Source organism: Propithecus coquereli, unplaced genomic scaffold (genome assembly GCF_000956105.1).
Source record: "Propithecus coquereli isolate 6110/MARCELLA unplaced genomic scaffold, Pcoq_1.0 Scaffold27, whole genome shotgun sequence".
NCBI classification, from domain to species: domain Eukaryota; kingdom Metazoa; phylum Chordata; class Mammalia; order Primates; family Indriidae; genus Propithecus; species Propithecus coquereli.
The window spans coordinates 3,284,829-3,303,073 of NW_012148285.1; the positions used below are offsets into that span (position 1 = coordinate 3,284,829).

At 54.5% G+C, this 18,245-nt stretch overlaps 1 protein-coding gene across 1 annotated transcript in view; it reads left to right on the forward strand.

Moving 5' to 3' along the window:
- The first annotated feature begins 983 nt into the window (after positions 1-983).
- The window catches only part of SEC14L5 (SEC14-like 5 (S. cerevisiae)), a 34,807-nt gene continuing 17,545 nt past the window's right edge, over positions 984-18,245 (forward strand). Inside the window, exons 1-2 of the mRNA XM_012647534.1 lie at positions 984-1,083; positions 1,902-2,015. Of these exons, the coding sequence (XP_012502988.1) occupies positions 1,953-2,015 (63 nt within the window). The 5' untranslated portion in view covers positions 984-1,083; positions 1,902-1,952. The remainder of the gene's footprint in view (positions 1,084-1,901; positions 2,016-18,245) is intronic.

The following is an 18,245-nucleotide window of genomic DNA, read 5'->3' on the forward strand; positions in this document are numbered from 1 at the left end:
CCTTAACCCACCGCGCAGGGAGCGTCCCTGCCTGCCGCGACCCCAGCAGGATCCTCGTGGGCACGCGCGCAGCCACGGCCCGCCCTCGGGTGCTCCAGCCTCCCGGGAGAGCCGTCAGCAACGCACAAATAAGTAAAGCGATAAGCGCAAGGATCGGAATGTGACGCAGGCTGGGAAGGGAGCGGGAGGTGGTCACAGGGTGCGGCCGCGTGTCTGACACACACCGGAGGGTCGTCCTCTCCCCGCGCACACCTGTGGGCAGGAGCTCCGTCTGACTCCCGCACGTGACGCCCATTGCTGGTATACAGCAGGTGCTCAGTAAGGGTTGGATGAACGAACACACGGATGACGCTGCCCAGAGCAGCTGCTTGCGGGCCACGCAGACGGGGCGCGGGAGGGAGGCTGCCCCGGCACCCGGGGGGCTGGAAGGGGCGGGCGTGAGCTAAGGTCCCCTCAGGGAGCCCCGTCCCCCCTGCTCTACATAGTCCCGCTCGTCCCCCTCTCCTTGGCATTTTCGCCGTCCCGCGTACTGTGTATTTGCCTCATTATTCAACGTCTGTCTCGCCCACCGGAACGTGAACTCCACGAAGACAGGGACTTTCGTCCGTGCTCACCGCTGGCTGCAGCGCCTGGAAGCGCCTGACACCTGGCAGGCGCTGGCGAACGTGCGCGGAGTGCACAAACCACTCTCGGGCGGGCTCGGGGCGGGGCCAGAATAGGGGCGGGGCCTTTATGGAGGCGTGGCCAATCCGGAGGAAGGGCCGGGCCGAGGGCGTGGTCCAAGCAAGGCGCCTGTAAGATAAGGGGAGGGGCTAGAACTAGGGCGGAGTCAGCCTTGGGCAGGGCCAGGCCGGGGCGGGACCAATCAGGGGCGGGGCAAATGTGGGCGGGTCATGGCTGGCGGCATGGGCGGGGCCAGTCCAGGGGCGGGGCCAGGCCAGGATCTTCGCTGTCCCGGGTCCTGGAGCGGAGCGCTCGCAGGTCTCGCTCCAGCCCCTCCAGCGCCTCCCCGGCTGGCCGGGCCGTAGGGTGTGCAGGGCGGGACTCCCCAGGCTGAGCCGCGGCGGTCGGGCCCCGCCCCAGGCTCTGCGCTCCGGGCCAGGCGGCGAGCTCAGCTCCCGAGCCGGCTGGGCACCCAGAGCGGGGGCCCCTAGGCTGCGTCCCCGGAGGCTCCGCGAGGGCGAGGGTGAGCGGGGCTGCGGGGACCGGTGCGGGCATGCGTGTGTGAGTGCCTTTATGTGTGTGTACGTGTGTGTATGTGCATGTACGCATGGCCGTGTGTGCATATGTGAACGTCTGTGCGCACCAGGGGAACCGAGCGTGTGTGAAGTTGGGCAGGTTTGTGCTCCCGGGAGCTGGGTGTGTGTGCAAAGTTGTGGGCGTGTGCAAGGGAGGTCCCATGTGGGAGGGGAGCCTGCATATGCGCGTGTGTGTGACAGAGACAGTGCCTGTGAAATTTGGTGGAGGCAGTGTGTGTACACCAGGGTGTCTTGGAGGAAAGTGGGAGGGCAGGTGCAAGGAGACTTGGGGAGACTACTGGTCAGGACACGTGTGGCAAGCTGTGGGTGCATGCGCAAAGGGAGTAGTGGGAGTGTGGGAACTGCAAATGTGTGTGTGTTCGTGGGGGTGGCAGAGCCTCCTGGGGCCTTCTGTGAAGGGATGGGGATGGAGGAAAATTTGGGGTGCTGACTGTTCTTGGGGAGAGTGAGCATGGTCTGGGGCAGGACAGGTGTCTGAGGCCTGACCAGAGTAATTTGGGGATCATCTTGGCCTTCTCACCTAGAGGGCTGGGGAGATGTGTGGGTGGGGCTGGGGGGCTGGGCCTACCCTTCCCAGTGGTGGGCAGTGTCCCTGCCTCATGTGGAGGGAGCTGCCACCTCACCAGTCGCCTGTCACCCCAGGCTCTGTGCTCACCCCTGCCTGGTGACTTCCGTTGGCGCTCCAGTGCGAACATGGTGCAGAAATACCAATCTCCTGTTCGTGTCTACAAGTACCCATTTGAGCTGGTCATGGCGGTGAGTGACCCCTGATTCTTGGGCCCCTCCTGTGACAGTTGGAGGGACTTAGGAGGTCAGCTGTAACAGGAGGAAGAGGAATCCCCTCGGACCTCCAGATCAGAAGGAGCTTTTGAGCTACTCGGGTGACCTCATGGGTCAGACGTCTAACCGGTGACACCTCGGCCCAGCCATCCCCTCCCGCCTTCTACCAGAACCTCTGGAGCCCCTGCCCAGTGACCAAAACACAAGGTTTTTCTCTCTTCTCCTTGTTGAAGTTTGCCTCTCCTCCCAGCTTAGACTCCCCTGACAGAAAACAAAGATCGGGGCCACCCCACTGCTGTCCTTTTGTGTAATGATCATAATCATGGTAAATATGACGATGATGACAATGACAGCAGCCACTCATTGAATATGTACAGTGCTAAGTCCTTACGTATGACGTTCCCTCCAATAGCTGTCATTATTCCCATTTCTCCTCCACTAAACTGAGGCTTGGAAAGGTGGAGGAATGACACCAAGTTCTGTAGCTAGGAAGAGGTGGAGTCGGGCTCAGATCCATGCAGAGGGGACTCCAGAGCCTTGATTCTAGCTGCAACCCCCAGGGCCCTCCTCCTGCACACAGACCCCCCAGTCCCTGCCCTTCAAGGAAGCTGAGACCAGGAGGAGAGAGGGGTGAGCGCGAGGGGGTCTGGGTGCTCAGAGTAACTATGTGACATACTTAGGTTGTGCAGCAAGTCAGTTTGGGGCTAGAATTGGCTCCCAGGTTCTTGGCCTCCTGGATCCGTGCTCTGTGCATCGAGGGGCAGGTGCTGGAGCCAGGCAGATGTGGGAGCCCAGCTCGGCTCCATCACTGTGGCTCTCTGAGCTTCGGTCACGGCAGGGCAATGCTGTGGGGTTGAGGTGAGGAGTAAATGAGATAATTCATGGTGCTCCTGGCTGTGTGCTGGGCACACAGTAGGTGCTCACAAAATACAGCTGTCCCAGAATTCACCACACCCTCCCCACCCCACCCCTGGCGGCTTGACCCCAGCCTTCTACCCAAGGACTTGCATATCCGTTGGTGGCTCTGCACGCATGTGTCCTGTCCCGTCTTCTATGAATCCACACACATAAGTGTTTATAGTTGCATAAAGGGTTAAAAAGCTTCACTGAAGTCATCCTTACACATTGCGCTGTTATGTGCAGATGGTCCCAGGAGAACAGAGAGGCAGGAGCCAGTCTGGGGTTGTATCCCAGCTCCACAGTTGGGTGACTTTGGGGCAAGTCGCTTCACCTCTGTGAGCCTCCACGCCCATCTCTAAAATGAGAGTCACCTGGTTTCTAAAATCCTGGCGTCATGCTGTGGATTAAACGAATCAATATATGTAAAGCAGATTAGGTGCTCAATGAGGTCTAGCTATCACTGTTATTGTTTTGCCTGTGGCTGTGTGACTTGACTTCTCTGTAATGGGGGCGGGACACCACAGGGTGATGAAAAGACCCAGGGCCACAGAGTCAGAAGCCCTGGGTCCCTGCTGCTGCTCTGTCGTGCTCTGGCTGTGTGTCTTTGGAAAGTTGCTGAACTTCTCTGAGCCTCCTTTTCCTCATTTGTTAAATGAGGATGATTATATGTAGCTCATAAGCTTGCCATGAGGATTAAAAGTGATTCTGTGTGTGTGTGTGTGTGTGTGTGTGTGTGTCCATACCAAGCAGACAATAAGTGGCAGATAAATATAAATAATCATCCTACGTCTAAGGCTCCTGGCAGCTCACATATTCTAAGACTCAATGGCTTGTTCATTCATTCAATAGAAGAGAGAAGCTGTCCCCACTCTTCTGGAACAGCCTAGGAATCCATGGTTCTCTGCCATGAGCTGAGACACATAACTGTAGAATGGAAAACCAGCTATTGCATGGGCTTAATACATGTTAACTTAATTTAGCAGGTTTAGGGTTCTCGAAAATATTTGCAATTATTGTACTTTAAAATAAGACATGCCCAGGCTGGGCATAGTGGCTCACACCTGTAATCCTAGCACTCTGGGAGGCCAAGACAGGAGGATCGCTTGAGCTCAGGGGTTCGAGACCAGCTTGAGCAAGAGTGAAACCCCATCTCTACTAAAAATAGAAAAATTAGCTGCCACTGCACTCAGGGCCACAGAGTGAGACTCTGTCTCAAAACAAACAAAAAAACTTCAACTCTCCCCCAAAAACCATGCCCACTAATGTAGTACTTAGGGCTACATGCCTACGTGAATAGAACTGGTAACTTACTCGCATTGCCTTCATTGGGATGTGTTAACTGCATTTTGTAAGCTTCGTGTTCCGTAAAGGAAGGCAGGGCTTGTTTGCTGCCTTAGCGGTTAACAGTCTCTAGGTGTTGACATACAGACGCTTGTGGGTGGAGTAAAAAAAAAAAAAAAGACTTTCAAATATTTATCTGTTAATTTAAGTCATTCATATTTTTCAAAGGGACTGCCATGACCGTGTCATCTTACCTTCCATACAGTCCTGTGTGTGAAATGGTCCCAAGCCACATGGCCACAGACAAAGCTACTTTGCTGACTGTTTACAAAACATTATTGTCCCCAAAATAGCTGCATAACTCGACATAACTTGCGCGCTGTGTAGGCACAAAAGGGGTTTTCTATACTTAATGTCCGTCTTTGTTTCTCAGCTGAACACTTGCCCTCAGTTTGGGTCAGATGCCGGGGAAGTTTTGGATGAACTCAGCTATTTTCACTGCATCCGAGTGACCGAGTGACCGGAGGAGCTGGCCTTTTGGTTTTTCCATTTAACAAAACTGCCTTGAGAGTCAAAGTGCCCCTTGCTTCTCCAATAGTCCACCCGCGATGACACAAATGGCTGAAATTGGGCTTGTGGAATTGATCATAAAATAGCACTTTGAGGCAACCTTTCTAGACCCAACTTAAAAATTCTTTTTAAATTAATTTTTCACTTTAAAAATTTATCTAATCGAATGAATGGGCATCTCTCTCCAAATCCCTTCGTGTGAATTCTGCTTCTAAAGGGTGGGATTCTGGGGCATCTTCGTGTTCTTCTTTCTTGACAGCATTCTGTATCGTTTGATTCCAAACAACGCGCTTGTATCATCTTGGTAAACAGAGAAACAACTAAGATGATTCAGGCGGCTTCAGCAGCCGTATCCAGGGTTGGAGGGGTGATTGCTTTATTGAGATCTAACTCACTTATCACGTACTTCATGCACTGGAAGGACACCCGTCAACGGGTTTTGTTCTAATACAGCTACGGAGCTGTGCAGCCGTCACCACAGTCAATTTCAGAACATTTTTATGACCCCAAAAAGAAACCCCATGTCATACCCTTTAGCCATGACCCCCTAATCTCACTGCGTTCCCCTGACCTGCCCCCGACCCCTGCCCCACCCCAGACAACCACTAAGCTGCTCTCTGTTTCTGTGGATTTACCTATTCTGGAAGTTGCATATGGATGGACTCGTACAGTTTGTGGCCTTCAGTGTCTGGCTTCTCTCACTACGATATGTTTTTTAAAAACCCCTTTACGGAGGTGTGATCGACATATAAAGAGCTACACGTCTCAATGAGTCTGGGATAAGCGCGTACCCCTGAGCGTAACATTTTCAAGGTTCATCCACATCGTAGCGTGTATAGGCGCTTCATTCCTTTTTAGGGCCAAATACTATTTCGTAGTATAGGAACATATCACATTTTATGTATTCATTTATCAGCTGATGGACATTTAAGTTGTTTTCAATTTTTTAGCTATTATGAATAATGCTGCTATAAACATTTGTGCACAAGTTCTTGGATGAACATATTCTCTGCTGTGAACGAAGAGTGGTGGTTATTCGATGGGGTTAAGCAGATTCTCGTTTCAATGTTGTTTAACAAACTCGTACATAGCACCTACGAAGCTCCAGACACTGTTCTGAGCCCATTCAAATATTGACTCCCGCGTTGGTGGTGTCCTGGTGAGCATAGCTGCCGTCCGCATACGGACTCCTGTGCTCCTCATACCCACCCCGGGAGAAGAGTCCTGCGGGCAGCCCTAGTCAAACACGCAGCAGGCGGGGAAGTTTGGCTCCAGAATTCACGTTCCCAGCCACGAGCTCGGCCGTTTCTCGGAGCTGGATTGAGGATCTGAAGTTACTGGGTGGCGTCTGGGCTGAGCGAGGGGTTCTGTCGGTGCAGTCGCCATCGGGATGTCGTCCAGGACGCCCGTGTCCCTTCAGGACCCTGGGACGGGGAGCACAGCCCGAGCCTAGACCCTGGTCCCTGCAGGGCAGAGGATGCCGATTATTAAGCACCACGTGCATCCAGCCTTTCAGGCTGGCTCAGAGGCAGGTCTATGACAGCAGCCTTATCTGTAGCAAAAGAGGAAACGGAGGCTCAACAAGGCTACCAAGACCCTCCTGGTGTGTTAGTTTGCTATGGCTGCTGTAACTAAGTGCCATAAACTGGTGGCTTAGGACGACAGGAATTTATTGCTCATGGGAGCTTGCATTCAAGGTGTCGGCGGGGCCACGTGCCCTCTGAAGGCCCAGGGGAGGCTCCAGGCCCCCCTCCGAGCTCCTGGTGTTTCCTGGGCTGTGGCACCGTAACTCCAGTCTTCACGTGGCGGTCCGTGTCCAAATCTCCCTCTTTCTGAAGACACCAGTCATGTTGGATTCGCAAGGGCACCCCAACGACCTCATTTTAACTTGATCACCTCTGTAAAGACCCTGTCTCCAAATAAGGTCACACTCCCAGGTAGCCGGGGTGAGGACTGCAACATATTTATTTTAGGGGACACACTTCAGCCTGCACACTCAGTAAATGGCAGAGCTGGGATTCGAACTTAGGGAATCTGACCCCACAGCCCGAGCTCACAGCCAGACCCTCCGGGTTCTGGCTCTGACGTTCCATAAACATCTGTGCAGCAGCAGTGGGTACCGTGGCTTCGGGAATAACCCGGTCCCCTCTTGTCCAGCCACTGCCCAGGTCTCCCTGTGGGACGCAAAAGCCCTGTGGCTCCAGGTGCTCTCCGACCCTGCGAACGTGAAGAAGGAAGGTGGCTCGGGGTAGAATTTCCCGATCAATAGGCTTTTCATGTGGAGGGAGGGTTATGGGGGTGAGGTTCTGTCGCTCAGCAATCAAGTGTTAAAATATTTAAAGGCTTGGCCTTGTTGTATTGACAAACAGCTTGTAATTTAGCAAATGGATTGTTAACAAGGAGCAGCCGGCGAAGGCGAATTCTCGTCTCCTGGGCCAAAAGCAGTTGCAGTTGGAAGCGTTGTTATGGACGTAGTTTTGATAAAGCAGCAGGGGCCTTATTTAAATGAGTTTAAATTAGTTCCCTGGAGCCCTGTCATCTGATCCGGTTGCTAACAGATTAAGGGAGGCAACGTTTTCTACCTTGAATGTGTCTCTGGGAGACACATTTGGGCTGGGAGAACAGAGGGATCCGTTGCCCAGCAAGGTGATCTTGTGATTTCAGAATGCGCTGAGATACACAAGGCCCTCGGTCACTGTTTTCTGCGTGCGTTAATTCATGGTGCGTGTGTGTATGCATTCCCCAAATATTTGAGCTTCTGCTGTGTGCCAAGTGCCGTGCTAGGTGCAGGGGCTGCAAATGAGTTGATTCTTAGCACTTTTTGAAATGCATCATTATTCTATTAATTTGCTTGTTTGCTGTTTTAAATGGGTCTTTTCATAAAGGGAAGGTCCAGGTTGGCAGGGCTGTGTCTGTCTTGTTCATCTGGTTCTCTCGATGTAGCTCCTGCCCTCATACAGCTCCCAGTGTGTGTGTGTGTGTGTGTGTGTGTGTGTGTGTGTGTGTGTGTGTGAAATGCCTGGCAGAACCATTGGTAATGGGGAAGAACAGGGCATTGTGGGAACACAGAGAAGGGCCCGTTGGAGGCCACTCGAGGGTCATTTAAGTCGGCTCGGCTGAGTGTTGCCGAGGGAGGGAGTGACATGACCAGATTTGAGGTTGGAACCAGGATGGAAGGAGGGTTTCCAGCTGGGAAGCAGAGGTGACGGGGGTCTAGGGGCATTCCTGAGACACTCGGAAGATCTAAAACAGCGTTTCCCCTCTGAGCAAGTTCCTGACATAGCGCGTAAATGTCAAGCTGCTCTGGGCTGCCTTCCCTGAACCATCAGGAACACCACCTACCTGATCCCAGAAGTCCCCGGCCCTGCTCCCGACACGTGGGCGATCCCACAGCAGGCTGTGTGCACACGGGCGTGTGGGCCGATGCATCCTCCCAGTGCCGGAGAGGCCGGGGGCTCTGACGGCGCGTCCCCACGTGCAGGGGGCTTCTTGGTGAAAGGGGTGTCCCGTCGCGCAGAAGCAGGAACGAGTCGCTGGGCCCCGGCTAACTTGCCTCCTGCCGCAGCCACAGGATGGGGACCTGCTAACAGCAGGCAGAGCTATCGCTCCCCACCTGGTTTACAGCTGGCTTGCTGGCCACGTCGGTGACAATCCCCGCCGTGACAACCGAGGGGGAGCTCCTCAGGCATTTATTCGCCTGCCCCGTAAGTACCTTCCAGAACTTAGCTCTCTGAAGGTGGGGGATGACAGCAACAGACAGGCACAGGGTACTCTTTGAGCCGTGCACCTGCCAACACTCCCTGCGGGTGTAGACGTGGGCCTGCCCGCCCTGACACAGGGGAGACCCGGACTTCCTTGGCTACTCTTCCAGGGCTATATATGAAGGTGGTTCCCTTTTCCTGTTTTATTTCCCTGGCACCTGGCCATTCACTCATTGCTTCCTTCCTTCATTCAACAAATAGCGGCTGAATGTCTGCAACGTCCCAAGTGTGGCACAAGGCACCAGGGAATTCAGTGGCGAACAAAAGACATAGCGATGGCGACGCTGAAACTACAGACAAACATGGACATAATATCCTACCCCAAATCATGGCGAGTGCTTCTGATAGGGCCATAGACCTTCTAGGAGATGGTGGACTCTATTTTCCTTAATGTGCTAAAATTGATCATTTCAACCATTTTCAGTGCACAGGTCAGGGGCACTAAATACGTTGACCTTGTCGTGCAACCGTCACCGCCGCCATCGCCACCTTCTTCACCCGGAACTGAAACTCTGCACCCGTCAAACACCTACCCTCATTCTCCCGTCCCCAGCCCCTGGCAACCTCTGTTCTACTTTCTCTCTGTAAACTCGGCCACTCTAGGGACCACGCATGAGAAGAATCATGCTATATCTGTCCGTGACTTGCTTCTTTTACTCGCGTAGCATTTTTACGGTTCATCCGTGCTGTAGCGTGTGTCAGCGCTTCATTCCTTGCTATGGCTCAATAACGTCCCGCTGCATGGATAGGAAACCTTTTGTTTGTCCATCCACTGGTCGATGGACTCGTGTGTTGTCTTGGCTGTGGTGAATAGTGCTGCCGTGGACACTCGTGTACAAATCTCTGTTCAAGTCCCTGTTGATTTACTCTTGTCTATTCGGAAAATCGACGGCGTGGTATCTGGCACTGTGCCGCTGCCTTACGCGTGCGCACCCTTTAATCTTCGCAGCAACCGCCGTCAAGCAGGTGACATCACAGTCCTCCTCCTTTCTGGGGAAACTGAGCCTCAGGGAGGTTGGGTCGAGGTCACCCAGCCGACAAGTGGCAGAGGTGGGGTCTGACCCTGTGTTCTGTCTCTGCTGCCCCCCACACCCAGCCCTGTCCTCTCGCCGGTGCCCCGGCTGCAGAGGCCCTTCTGACCCTGTGTCTCCACCTCTTGTGACTCCTGAGCCGGCTTTGCCTGGAATAGCAGCGGGTTCTCGGCTCCAGGCCATCTGGGTGTAGCTGCGTTTGCAGATTGTCTGCAGCCGTCAGTCATCTCAAAGGGCTTCCGGAATAGTGTCACCCTGGTTGTACCAGGCCCGCTTCCCTTCATCAGCTGGGATGACACTGCTGCCATCGGGGCGTCTGATGACTCATTCGGCAAGCTCCGGTTGAGCACCTCCAAAGGGTTGGGGGGTCTTCCGAACGGCATAGTATTCAGCAAAAGGAACACAGCACCGACACATGCTGCGACATGCACGAACCTCGAAACGGCGTGCGGAGGGACAGAAGCCAGTCCCAAGAGACCATGTCTGGTGTGATCCCATTTCTGTGGAATATCCAGAAAAGAGACATCCTTAGAGACAGAAAGTAGATGAGTGGTCATCCAGGGCTGGGGTGCGGGGACGAGGGAAAGAGGGGGTGACTTCCAAGGGTACAAGTTTTCTTCTGAAGGTGATGAAAATGTTCTGGAATTAGATAGTGGCGATGGTTGTGACTTTGTGAACGTACTAAATAAAACACATTAAATCGTATACTTTAAAAGGGAGAGTTCTATGCTATGGGAATTATATTTCAATTTTTAAAAAGCTGGGGGAGCTGAGGATTGACAGCTCATCTGTCCTGTGGTCTCCCAGGCTTGCAGGGGGCGGGCAGGGGGTTGACAAGGAGGGCTCCCGAGCAGTGGGACGGGGAGGGCCCCTGTGCCGTGGCTGCCCTGAATGCAGCCTGCAGAACAGGGAAGGTGGCGCACTGGGCCAGAACACACTGGTGCGGTTTCGATATTCTTTCTGCACTCCTGGTGGAAGTTTTGGGTTAAGAGCCGTGTTCCAGCTTCCTTTGAATTTGGATGAGGGAGAGCAGGAAGGAAGGAAGGAGGGGAGGAGGGTTCCGCTGTCAAGTGATCAGCAGAAATAGCTTTTCCGTACTTTATAGAATCTCTTTCGTTTTTAAAATTTAAATGTATTTAACAAATGTTTATGGAGAATGAACCATGTGCCAGGCACTGCTCTAAGCATTTTCCAACGGACTCCTTTTTCCCTCTGACAACGCAGTAGGCGCTACGTCTCTTGTTCCCCTTTTATAAATGAGTGATTTAAGGAACCGAGAGCCTGATGACTTGCTCAAGGCCACACAGCTGGTGAGAGGCAGAGCAGAGATTCGAACCCAGGTCCCAGAGCCCACACTCTTTTTTTTTTTTTTCTTTTGAGACAGAGTCTCACTCTGTCTGTCGCCCAGACTAGAGTGCAGTGGCTTCATCATAGCTCACTGCAGCCTCCATGGCCTGGGCTCAAGTGATCCTCCTGCCTCAGCCTCCCAAGTAGCTGGGACTACAGGCCCACACCACCATGCCTGGCTGATATTTTTGTTTTTTTGGTAGAGGCAGGGTCTTGCTATGTTGCTCAGGCTGGTCTCGAGCTCCTGGCCTCAAGTCATCCTCCTGCCTCCGCCTCCCAAAGTGCTGGGATTACAGGCGTGAGCCACCTGACTGGGCCCCCATGCTCTTCGTGGCTGTGCTAGGCTGTCACTCATGCATTCATCATGTAAATGTCTACTGAGTGTCAACTATGTGCTAGGCATTTTGCGAAGCCCTGGGGATTCATGGGTGTCGGGGGCCGGTGACCCTACCTGAGCAGTCGTGAGGCACGAGGGAAGGAAACAGGCGCAGCTGAGTGCTGCTTGGGAGGTTCTGTGATTACTCTGTTTTAGGGGACCTGTCACACCCAAGGTCACCTGGCCTGGGGGTGGGCAAGTCTGGGTGGGGATCCAGGCTCCCATCCCCATATGCTAAATGTGCCAATGTGGATTTTGCAGCATGGGAACCCCATAGGAGGCGGCCAACTGGTCCTTGCCTGCCCACCCTGGCCCGGCGGGGGTGGGTCCCGGGCCTTAGGACCAGCTCCGTTTCTGAGTGGGCAGCCTTGGATGTCCTCTCCGGCCACCTGGCAGAAGGGCTGTAACCAAACCCTTCTGCAGCTGAGTGACCGTGACAAGGCCAAACTGTGTGTTTGTTTAGCAGGCAGAGGCTCAGGCCTCATTTGTGGGTGGTCAGGCCAACTGTGGGGACAGGAGCCAGCAGCAGGGGCTCCCGGGCAGAGACAAAACTGGTGTGAGCTGGTTTCCGACACAGGGAGGGTCCTACGAGCCGTCTGATTCTGTAAGACCCTGTGCGGTGCCACAGCCAGCGGGCCGGAGCCTGCTTGGTCTGAGAACCTCTGCCGGGGCCTCCCCCAGGGCAGGGTGCCCAGGGCCCAGAGCTCCCCGACGTCCCAGCAATGTCTGACAGGGAAAGAAAATAATGCAGTAACTCCAGAATACAAAAGGAAACCACAGAATTGAAACGAATAAAGGTTGAATTAAATGTCCACTGAACGCAGCCTTGATGTTGGGCTGTCGTCGGGACCTCAGCTCTGACGAGGTCGTGTGTATGTAAAACGCAGGAAGTGGATGCACCTTAATATGTTCGATGTGATTGTTGTGGGTGCAGCCTAGGACCTGCGAAGGCCTCACATTGGCTCCGCCAGGGGCGGTGGGTGCTCAGCAACCTTCCGTGGCTCCCTATTCCCTTCTAGGTAAAGTCCCTCTCCGTGTGGCGGGCATCTGCATTGCATTCAGCCGGTGTTTAGGAAGTGGCTTCTCTGAGCCGGACGCAGGAAGGGGAAAAGCCTGGACCCTCGGAGGTGCCACAGCCGAGCTGGGGAGACAGACACGTTTTCAACCACATGGGCACTGTTGGAGGGGATGGACAGCGCAGGGTCCGGGCTGGGCTGAGTGTGAGCTGAGCATGCGAGCCGGGCTTCCCAGTGGTGTGGGGAGGACACGGGTACAGGGCTGTCCTGCAGCCATCAGGGCACCGTTTGGTTCGAGAGGCAACACGCTGTCTAAACCCCACGGTCTGACCGCAGGGGGTCACATCCTAGCTTGGCCCCTCACAGCTGTGTGACCAGGCGAGTGATTTAACCTCTCTGAGCTTCCGTTTCTCCATCTGTCACACGGGGAGGGTACGTACTACCACTTCCTGTGGCAGCAGAGGACATAACGCAGAGCTCGGAACAGGGCGTGGGGCACGGCGAGCCCGGTGCGTGCGTGGCGGTCGCTCTCACCGCAACGGCGATGAGGCCTTGGCAGCTGAAAAGTGTCCAAATGCCTCCTCTGGTGCTCACCGGACCTTTGGGTCACGTGAAATTAAAGGACGGTTTCCTGACCGCCTGCTGGAAACACTCCCCCCAGGAGAAGGCGAGGAGGTGACCCGGGTCTGGAGACGAGGCGTCGTGCCCGGGGATCCTGGGGGTGCTCGAGCGCCGTCCTCCCTGCAGCAGGAGGGTGTGTGGAGGCAGCAGGTGGAAGGCGAGGCGGGTCCTGCCAAACTGCCCCCCTGCCCTTCCCACCGCACAGGGAGGTGAGAACACAAACCTTGTTCTCACACGCCCCTGACCCCACCCTCACTTCTCCAGGCCCCCAGTTCCTGAGGCCGGGCCAGTGGGACCGGCATTTCCAAGTCACAGAGGCTCGTGATGCAGCCACAGTCCTCCGAGGCAGGACGAGGGGTTCAGGGTTGGGGTCTGGGTGAGACAGGCTTGTGCTCCCATCCCGCCGTGTGCCGGCCGTGTGCTGCTGGGAGAGTCACTCTGCTTTCCTCAGCCTCCACTTGCTCATCTGTGAAATGGGGACGCGCTAGTTCCCATCTCAGCAGGGTGTGTGAGGGTGCAGTGATGCAGCGAGCACTTCATGAGCGACAGCAGCGACAGTGTCCAACACGCCTGACGGTCCTCTGACATTGGACAGCTGGCTCTGGGATGGGCCCCTTTGAGTTGGAGACTGAGCTTCGGGCCCCCCAAAACCGGGTCCCCCAAGACCTGAGCTCCGGGGTCCCCCCAGTACGTGTGGCTCCGTCATTGGAGCAGCCCCTGGTCCCTGTGAGAGGGCAGGGCCTTCCCTTTCGCAGTCAGGGCAAGTTATGCCCAAGCCGACCGTCCCCTCCCTGCGCCTGTTATCTGGGGGCTCCAGACCGGGCTGTTCTGGCAGAGGACTGTTAGCACAGGAAGTGAGTCTGGGGAGCTCTGGCCCCCGACTGGCTGCTGTGCAGGGCCTGTGCCCCGTCGTGCCCTCCCTGGTCGCCTGCCTTGGGGCTGTCTGGGCCACCGGCAAGTGTATATCATTTCCTTCCTGCTTGGTTGGCGTGTCTCTGTTAGCCCCTAGGGTGTGCCGAGGCCGGGAGCCGGGCGCAGGTATGAGGTTGTGCTTGGGAGGGCACGCCGTCCTCCTTCACGGGCCAGGCCTGGCGCACACCACGTGCGAGCAGGTCTGTGGTCACAAGGTATGATAGGCGCTGCCAAGAAAATGGACCAGCTACAGCGTGGAGAACAGGGCTGTCGTGCAGAGGAGGAGCGGGGAGGGTGTCCCAGGAAGAAGGACCAGCGTGGATGAGGCCCTGAAGCCCAAGCATCTCCTTAGTTCCCGATCCAGGTCCTACCCCTCCGGAAAGCCCCAGTGACTCACACCTCCCACCTCCTTCACTATAAAGAGAACTGATTAGTGGCCCAAGCATTGGGAACGGCAAGTGCAAAGGCCCTGTGGCTCGAGCAGGCTGAGGGGGCTGGTGGGGCTGATAACAAGGGCCTGGGCCTGGGGGCCACGCTGAGGAGCATGGGCTTTATTCTGGACATCAAGGCCTGTTCCGAGTACGTCCCTCCCTCAATGCATTTCATCCGAGGAACGGGAGACTGAACAGTCAGGAGGAAGGGGAGAGGGTGGGGGGTGTGGCCACTGCCTGGTAGGAGCTGAAGGACTGAGGGTAGAAAAAGAAGATATGACCGCAGTGCCCTGGGGACAATGCCAGCTCTGTTTCTGAGCCGCTCACGAGAACAAGCCCAGCTGCTGAGCTGGGGGCTCCTGGAGGGAGTGGGGGCTGGGCCCAACTAGGATCCAAATCCAGGTGCACCCTTCCATGCTGTGTAACCGTGGGTAACTTAGTGAGCCTCTCTGGGCTCTGGGCTCGTCATTTGTCGAATGAGGACACCATCCATGGGACTAAGTGAGGGGAAGCACACAGCTGGAGGGAATGCTGTCAAGACTGCCGGCGCTTACCCCTTTGAGACTCCGTTTGGCAACATCCTCACTGCCACCCTGTTTTACAGATGGCCAAACAGAGGCTCAGAGAGGGCAAGTGACTTGCCCAAGGACACCCAGTTAGAAAGTGGCAGAGGCTGGGACTGAGCCTGGCCACGTCTGAAACGTGCACACCTTCCCTTCCACGCCAGCATCCGTCACCCCGGCACTGTGTCCTTGGCTCCCGCCCGCCTTGGGTACTGCTCAGACAGGGCCAGGAGGGAGCTTCCGGTCCTGGCAAACGTGTGTGCGCTGTGCCGCCATTTCAGTCCTGTCGCCTGGGGAATAACAATTCCGGTCTCTTACTCTGCACCGGGCTCTGTGAGACACTCAGAGAGACCGGCATGTGAGAGACAGAGGCCCATTTTCCAGATGGTGAGCCCCCCGGGAGGAGGGCTGGGGAGGGCTTGCCGGCAGGGAGGAGGAGCTGAGCTTCCAGCCAGGCCCCCGCCCGCTCCAGCCTCTCGCCTGCAGCTCCCTCCTCGGTGGGGAACCCCCACCCTTCGACAGAGGGTCCAAGGTGGCCTGAGATATGCAGGGTGCAGTTTCAGGGGGCCCCTTGCCAGCTCTCCGAGCGCAGACCCTGGGCGCCCCGTGGTGCATGGGGGGCGGTGATGGGGGTGTCCCATTCTAATGCTGCTGTGTTTTGTCACAGCGACTAACTCTGAACCATGGCAGGAGGCAGCTTTGTCCTCCCGACCCTGGAGGAGGAAGGGCTGGCTGGCCTCGCACAGCCTGGGGTGACACCAAGGGCACCTGGGCCTGCTTCCATTTCTTCCTTGGCTCCCCTCCCCCTACCTCTCTTCCCAGGAGTTGGGAGGGAAGGGGAGGAGGTGTCTGTCCTCAGATGCCAGCACTAGGCACTATTTTTGGAGCTTGCGATGATCCCAATTCCGGGGCACATGGGCTGTGACAGGCGCTGGGCGCAGACCCCGCTCGAATAACGAAGAAGGTCAAGCCAGACGCCGGGATACGCCCCACCAGTGCTGACCCTGGCGCTTCTAGAACTGGGCACGGACTGTCGCCCTCCCTAAGTGCACTCCTGGGCTTGGGGACCCCTCAGCTACCTTCACCCAGCCCCGCAGCCTGCCTGGGAGCACCCCCTGCCCCCGCAGAAGGACACATTCCTGGCACACAGCCCGAGGCTGGCCGAAGTGGCTCTGAGGACAGCAAGGCTCAGGGAGCCATCCGGGCCTGGCGCTCTGCATTGGGCCGAGGCGCCTCCCCTTTGAAGGGCACGGGGTCGCGGAGCCTCACTTCACAGCCGCCTGCGCTCAGCGCCGCGCACTGAGACCGTGAAGCTGCCGAGAAAATAGTCCAGCCGTCCCTCCTCCTGCAGCCACGGCGGTTTGCTCAGTTCTCACCACCGCCCTGTGCAGCAGGGCACGGAGAGGTTAAGTAACCTGCCCAAGGTCACCCAGGCCATAAGTGGTAGAGCTGGGACCGGCTCCCAGGCGGGGGCTGGAGTCTATGCTGTCAGGCAGGGTGGGACCTGCTGCGGCTCAGAGAGCACACTGTTGAATATTAATATTATATGTACGCAGACATTTAAAATGTTGGTGGGCGCGGTGGCTCACGCCTGTAACCTAGCACTCCGGGAGGCCGAGGCAGGAGGATCACTTGAGCTCAGGAGTTCAAGACCAGCCTCAGTAACAGCGAGACCCCTGTCTCTATTAAAAATAGAAAAATTAGCCCACCGTGGTGGCTCGAGCCTGTAGTCCCAGCTACTCAGGAGGCTGAGGCAGGAGGATCGCTTGAGCCCAGGAGTTTGAGGTTGCTGTGAGGTACGATGATGGCGCCACAGCACTCTAGCTGGGGTGACAGAGCAAAACTCTGTCTCAAAAAATAAAATAAAAGTATACAGTTGAATGGCTTTCAGTATATTCACAGCACCGTGCAACCTCACCACAATCAATTTTAGAATATTCTCGTTACCCCAAAGAGAAACTCTGTACCCCTTATCCCTCATGCTACCCTCTCCTCCCCACCCCCAGCCCCTGGCAACCGCTAATCTATTTTCTGTTGCTCTGTATTTGCCTGTTCTGGACATTTCATGTAAGTGGATGGAATCATACAACATGTGGTCTTCTGTGTGTGGTTTCTCTCGCTTAGCATAATGTTTTCAAGGTTTCTTATCCGTGTCGTAGCATGGGTCAGTACCTTGTTCCTTTTTAAGGCTGAATAATATTCCATCGTGGGGATAGACCACAATGTATTTATCCACTAATCAGTTAATGGATATTTGGGTTATTTCTACTTTTTGGGTATTATGAATAATGTTGCTGTAAACGTGTGTACAGGTTTTTGCGGGACCTGTGTTTTCATGTCTCTTGGGTGAATGCTTAGCAGTGGAATTGCTGGATCATACGGTAACTCTACATTTAACCATTTGAAGAGCTGCCAAACTGGTTTCCAAAGTGGTTGTGCCATTTTATGTCCTCGCGGCAGGTCTGGGGGTTCCAGTTTCTTGCTATTATCTGTCTTTGTTGTTATAGTCACCCTAGTGCGTACCAAGTGGTATCTCATCGTGGTTTTGATTTGCATTTCCCTGGCAACTAATGTTGTCAAACATCTTTTCATTTGCTTTTTGGCCGTTGGTATATTTTCCTTGGAGAAATGTCTATTCAGATCCTCTGCCAATTTTTAAATTGGGTTCTCTCTTTATTATTGAATTCTAATAGTTCTTTCTATATTCTGGATACGAGCCTTCCATTTTATCCATATGTATGTATGTGTAATTTGCAAAAATTTTCTCCCATTATCTGGGTTACCTTTGCACTTTCTTGCTGATATCCTTTGAAGCACAAAAGTTTTCAATTTTGATGATATCCATTTTATTTTTCCTTTCATTGTCTGTGGTTTTGGTATCCTAAGTACGAAACTGTTGCCTGATCCAAGTTTGTAAAGATTTACTCCTATGTTTTCTTCTAACAGTTTTATAGTTTTAACTTTTATATTTAGGTCTTTGGTCCATTTTGTGTTAATTTTTGCATATGGCGTGCAGTAGGGTCCAACGTCATTGTCTTATGTATGGGTATCCAGTTGTCCCGGCCCCACTTGTGGAAGAGATTATTCTCTCCCCGTTGAATTGTCTTGACACCTTTGTCAAAAATCAATGGATGGTAAATGCGAAGGTTTATTTCTGGACTCAATTCTAGTCCATTGAGCTGTACGCCTGTTAATATCTTTATGCCAGTACCACACTATTTTGATACCATAGCCGTGTAGTAAAGTTTTGAATTCAGGAAATACGAGTCCTCCAATTTTGTTCTTTTTCAGGATTGTTTTGGCCATCTTGGGTCTGTTGCATTTCATATGAATTTTAGGATCAGTCCGTCAATTTCTGTAAAGAATGCAGCAGGGATGTGGATAGAGATTTTGTTGA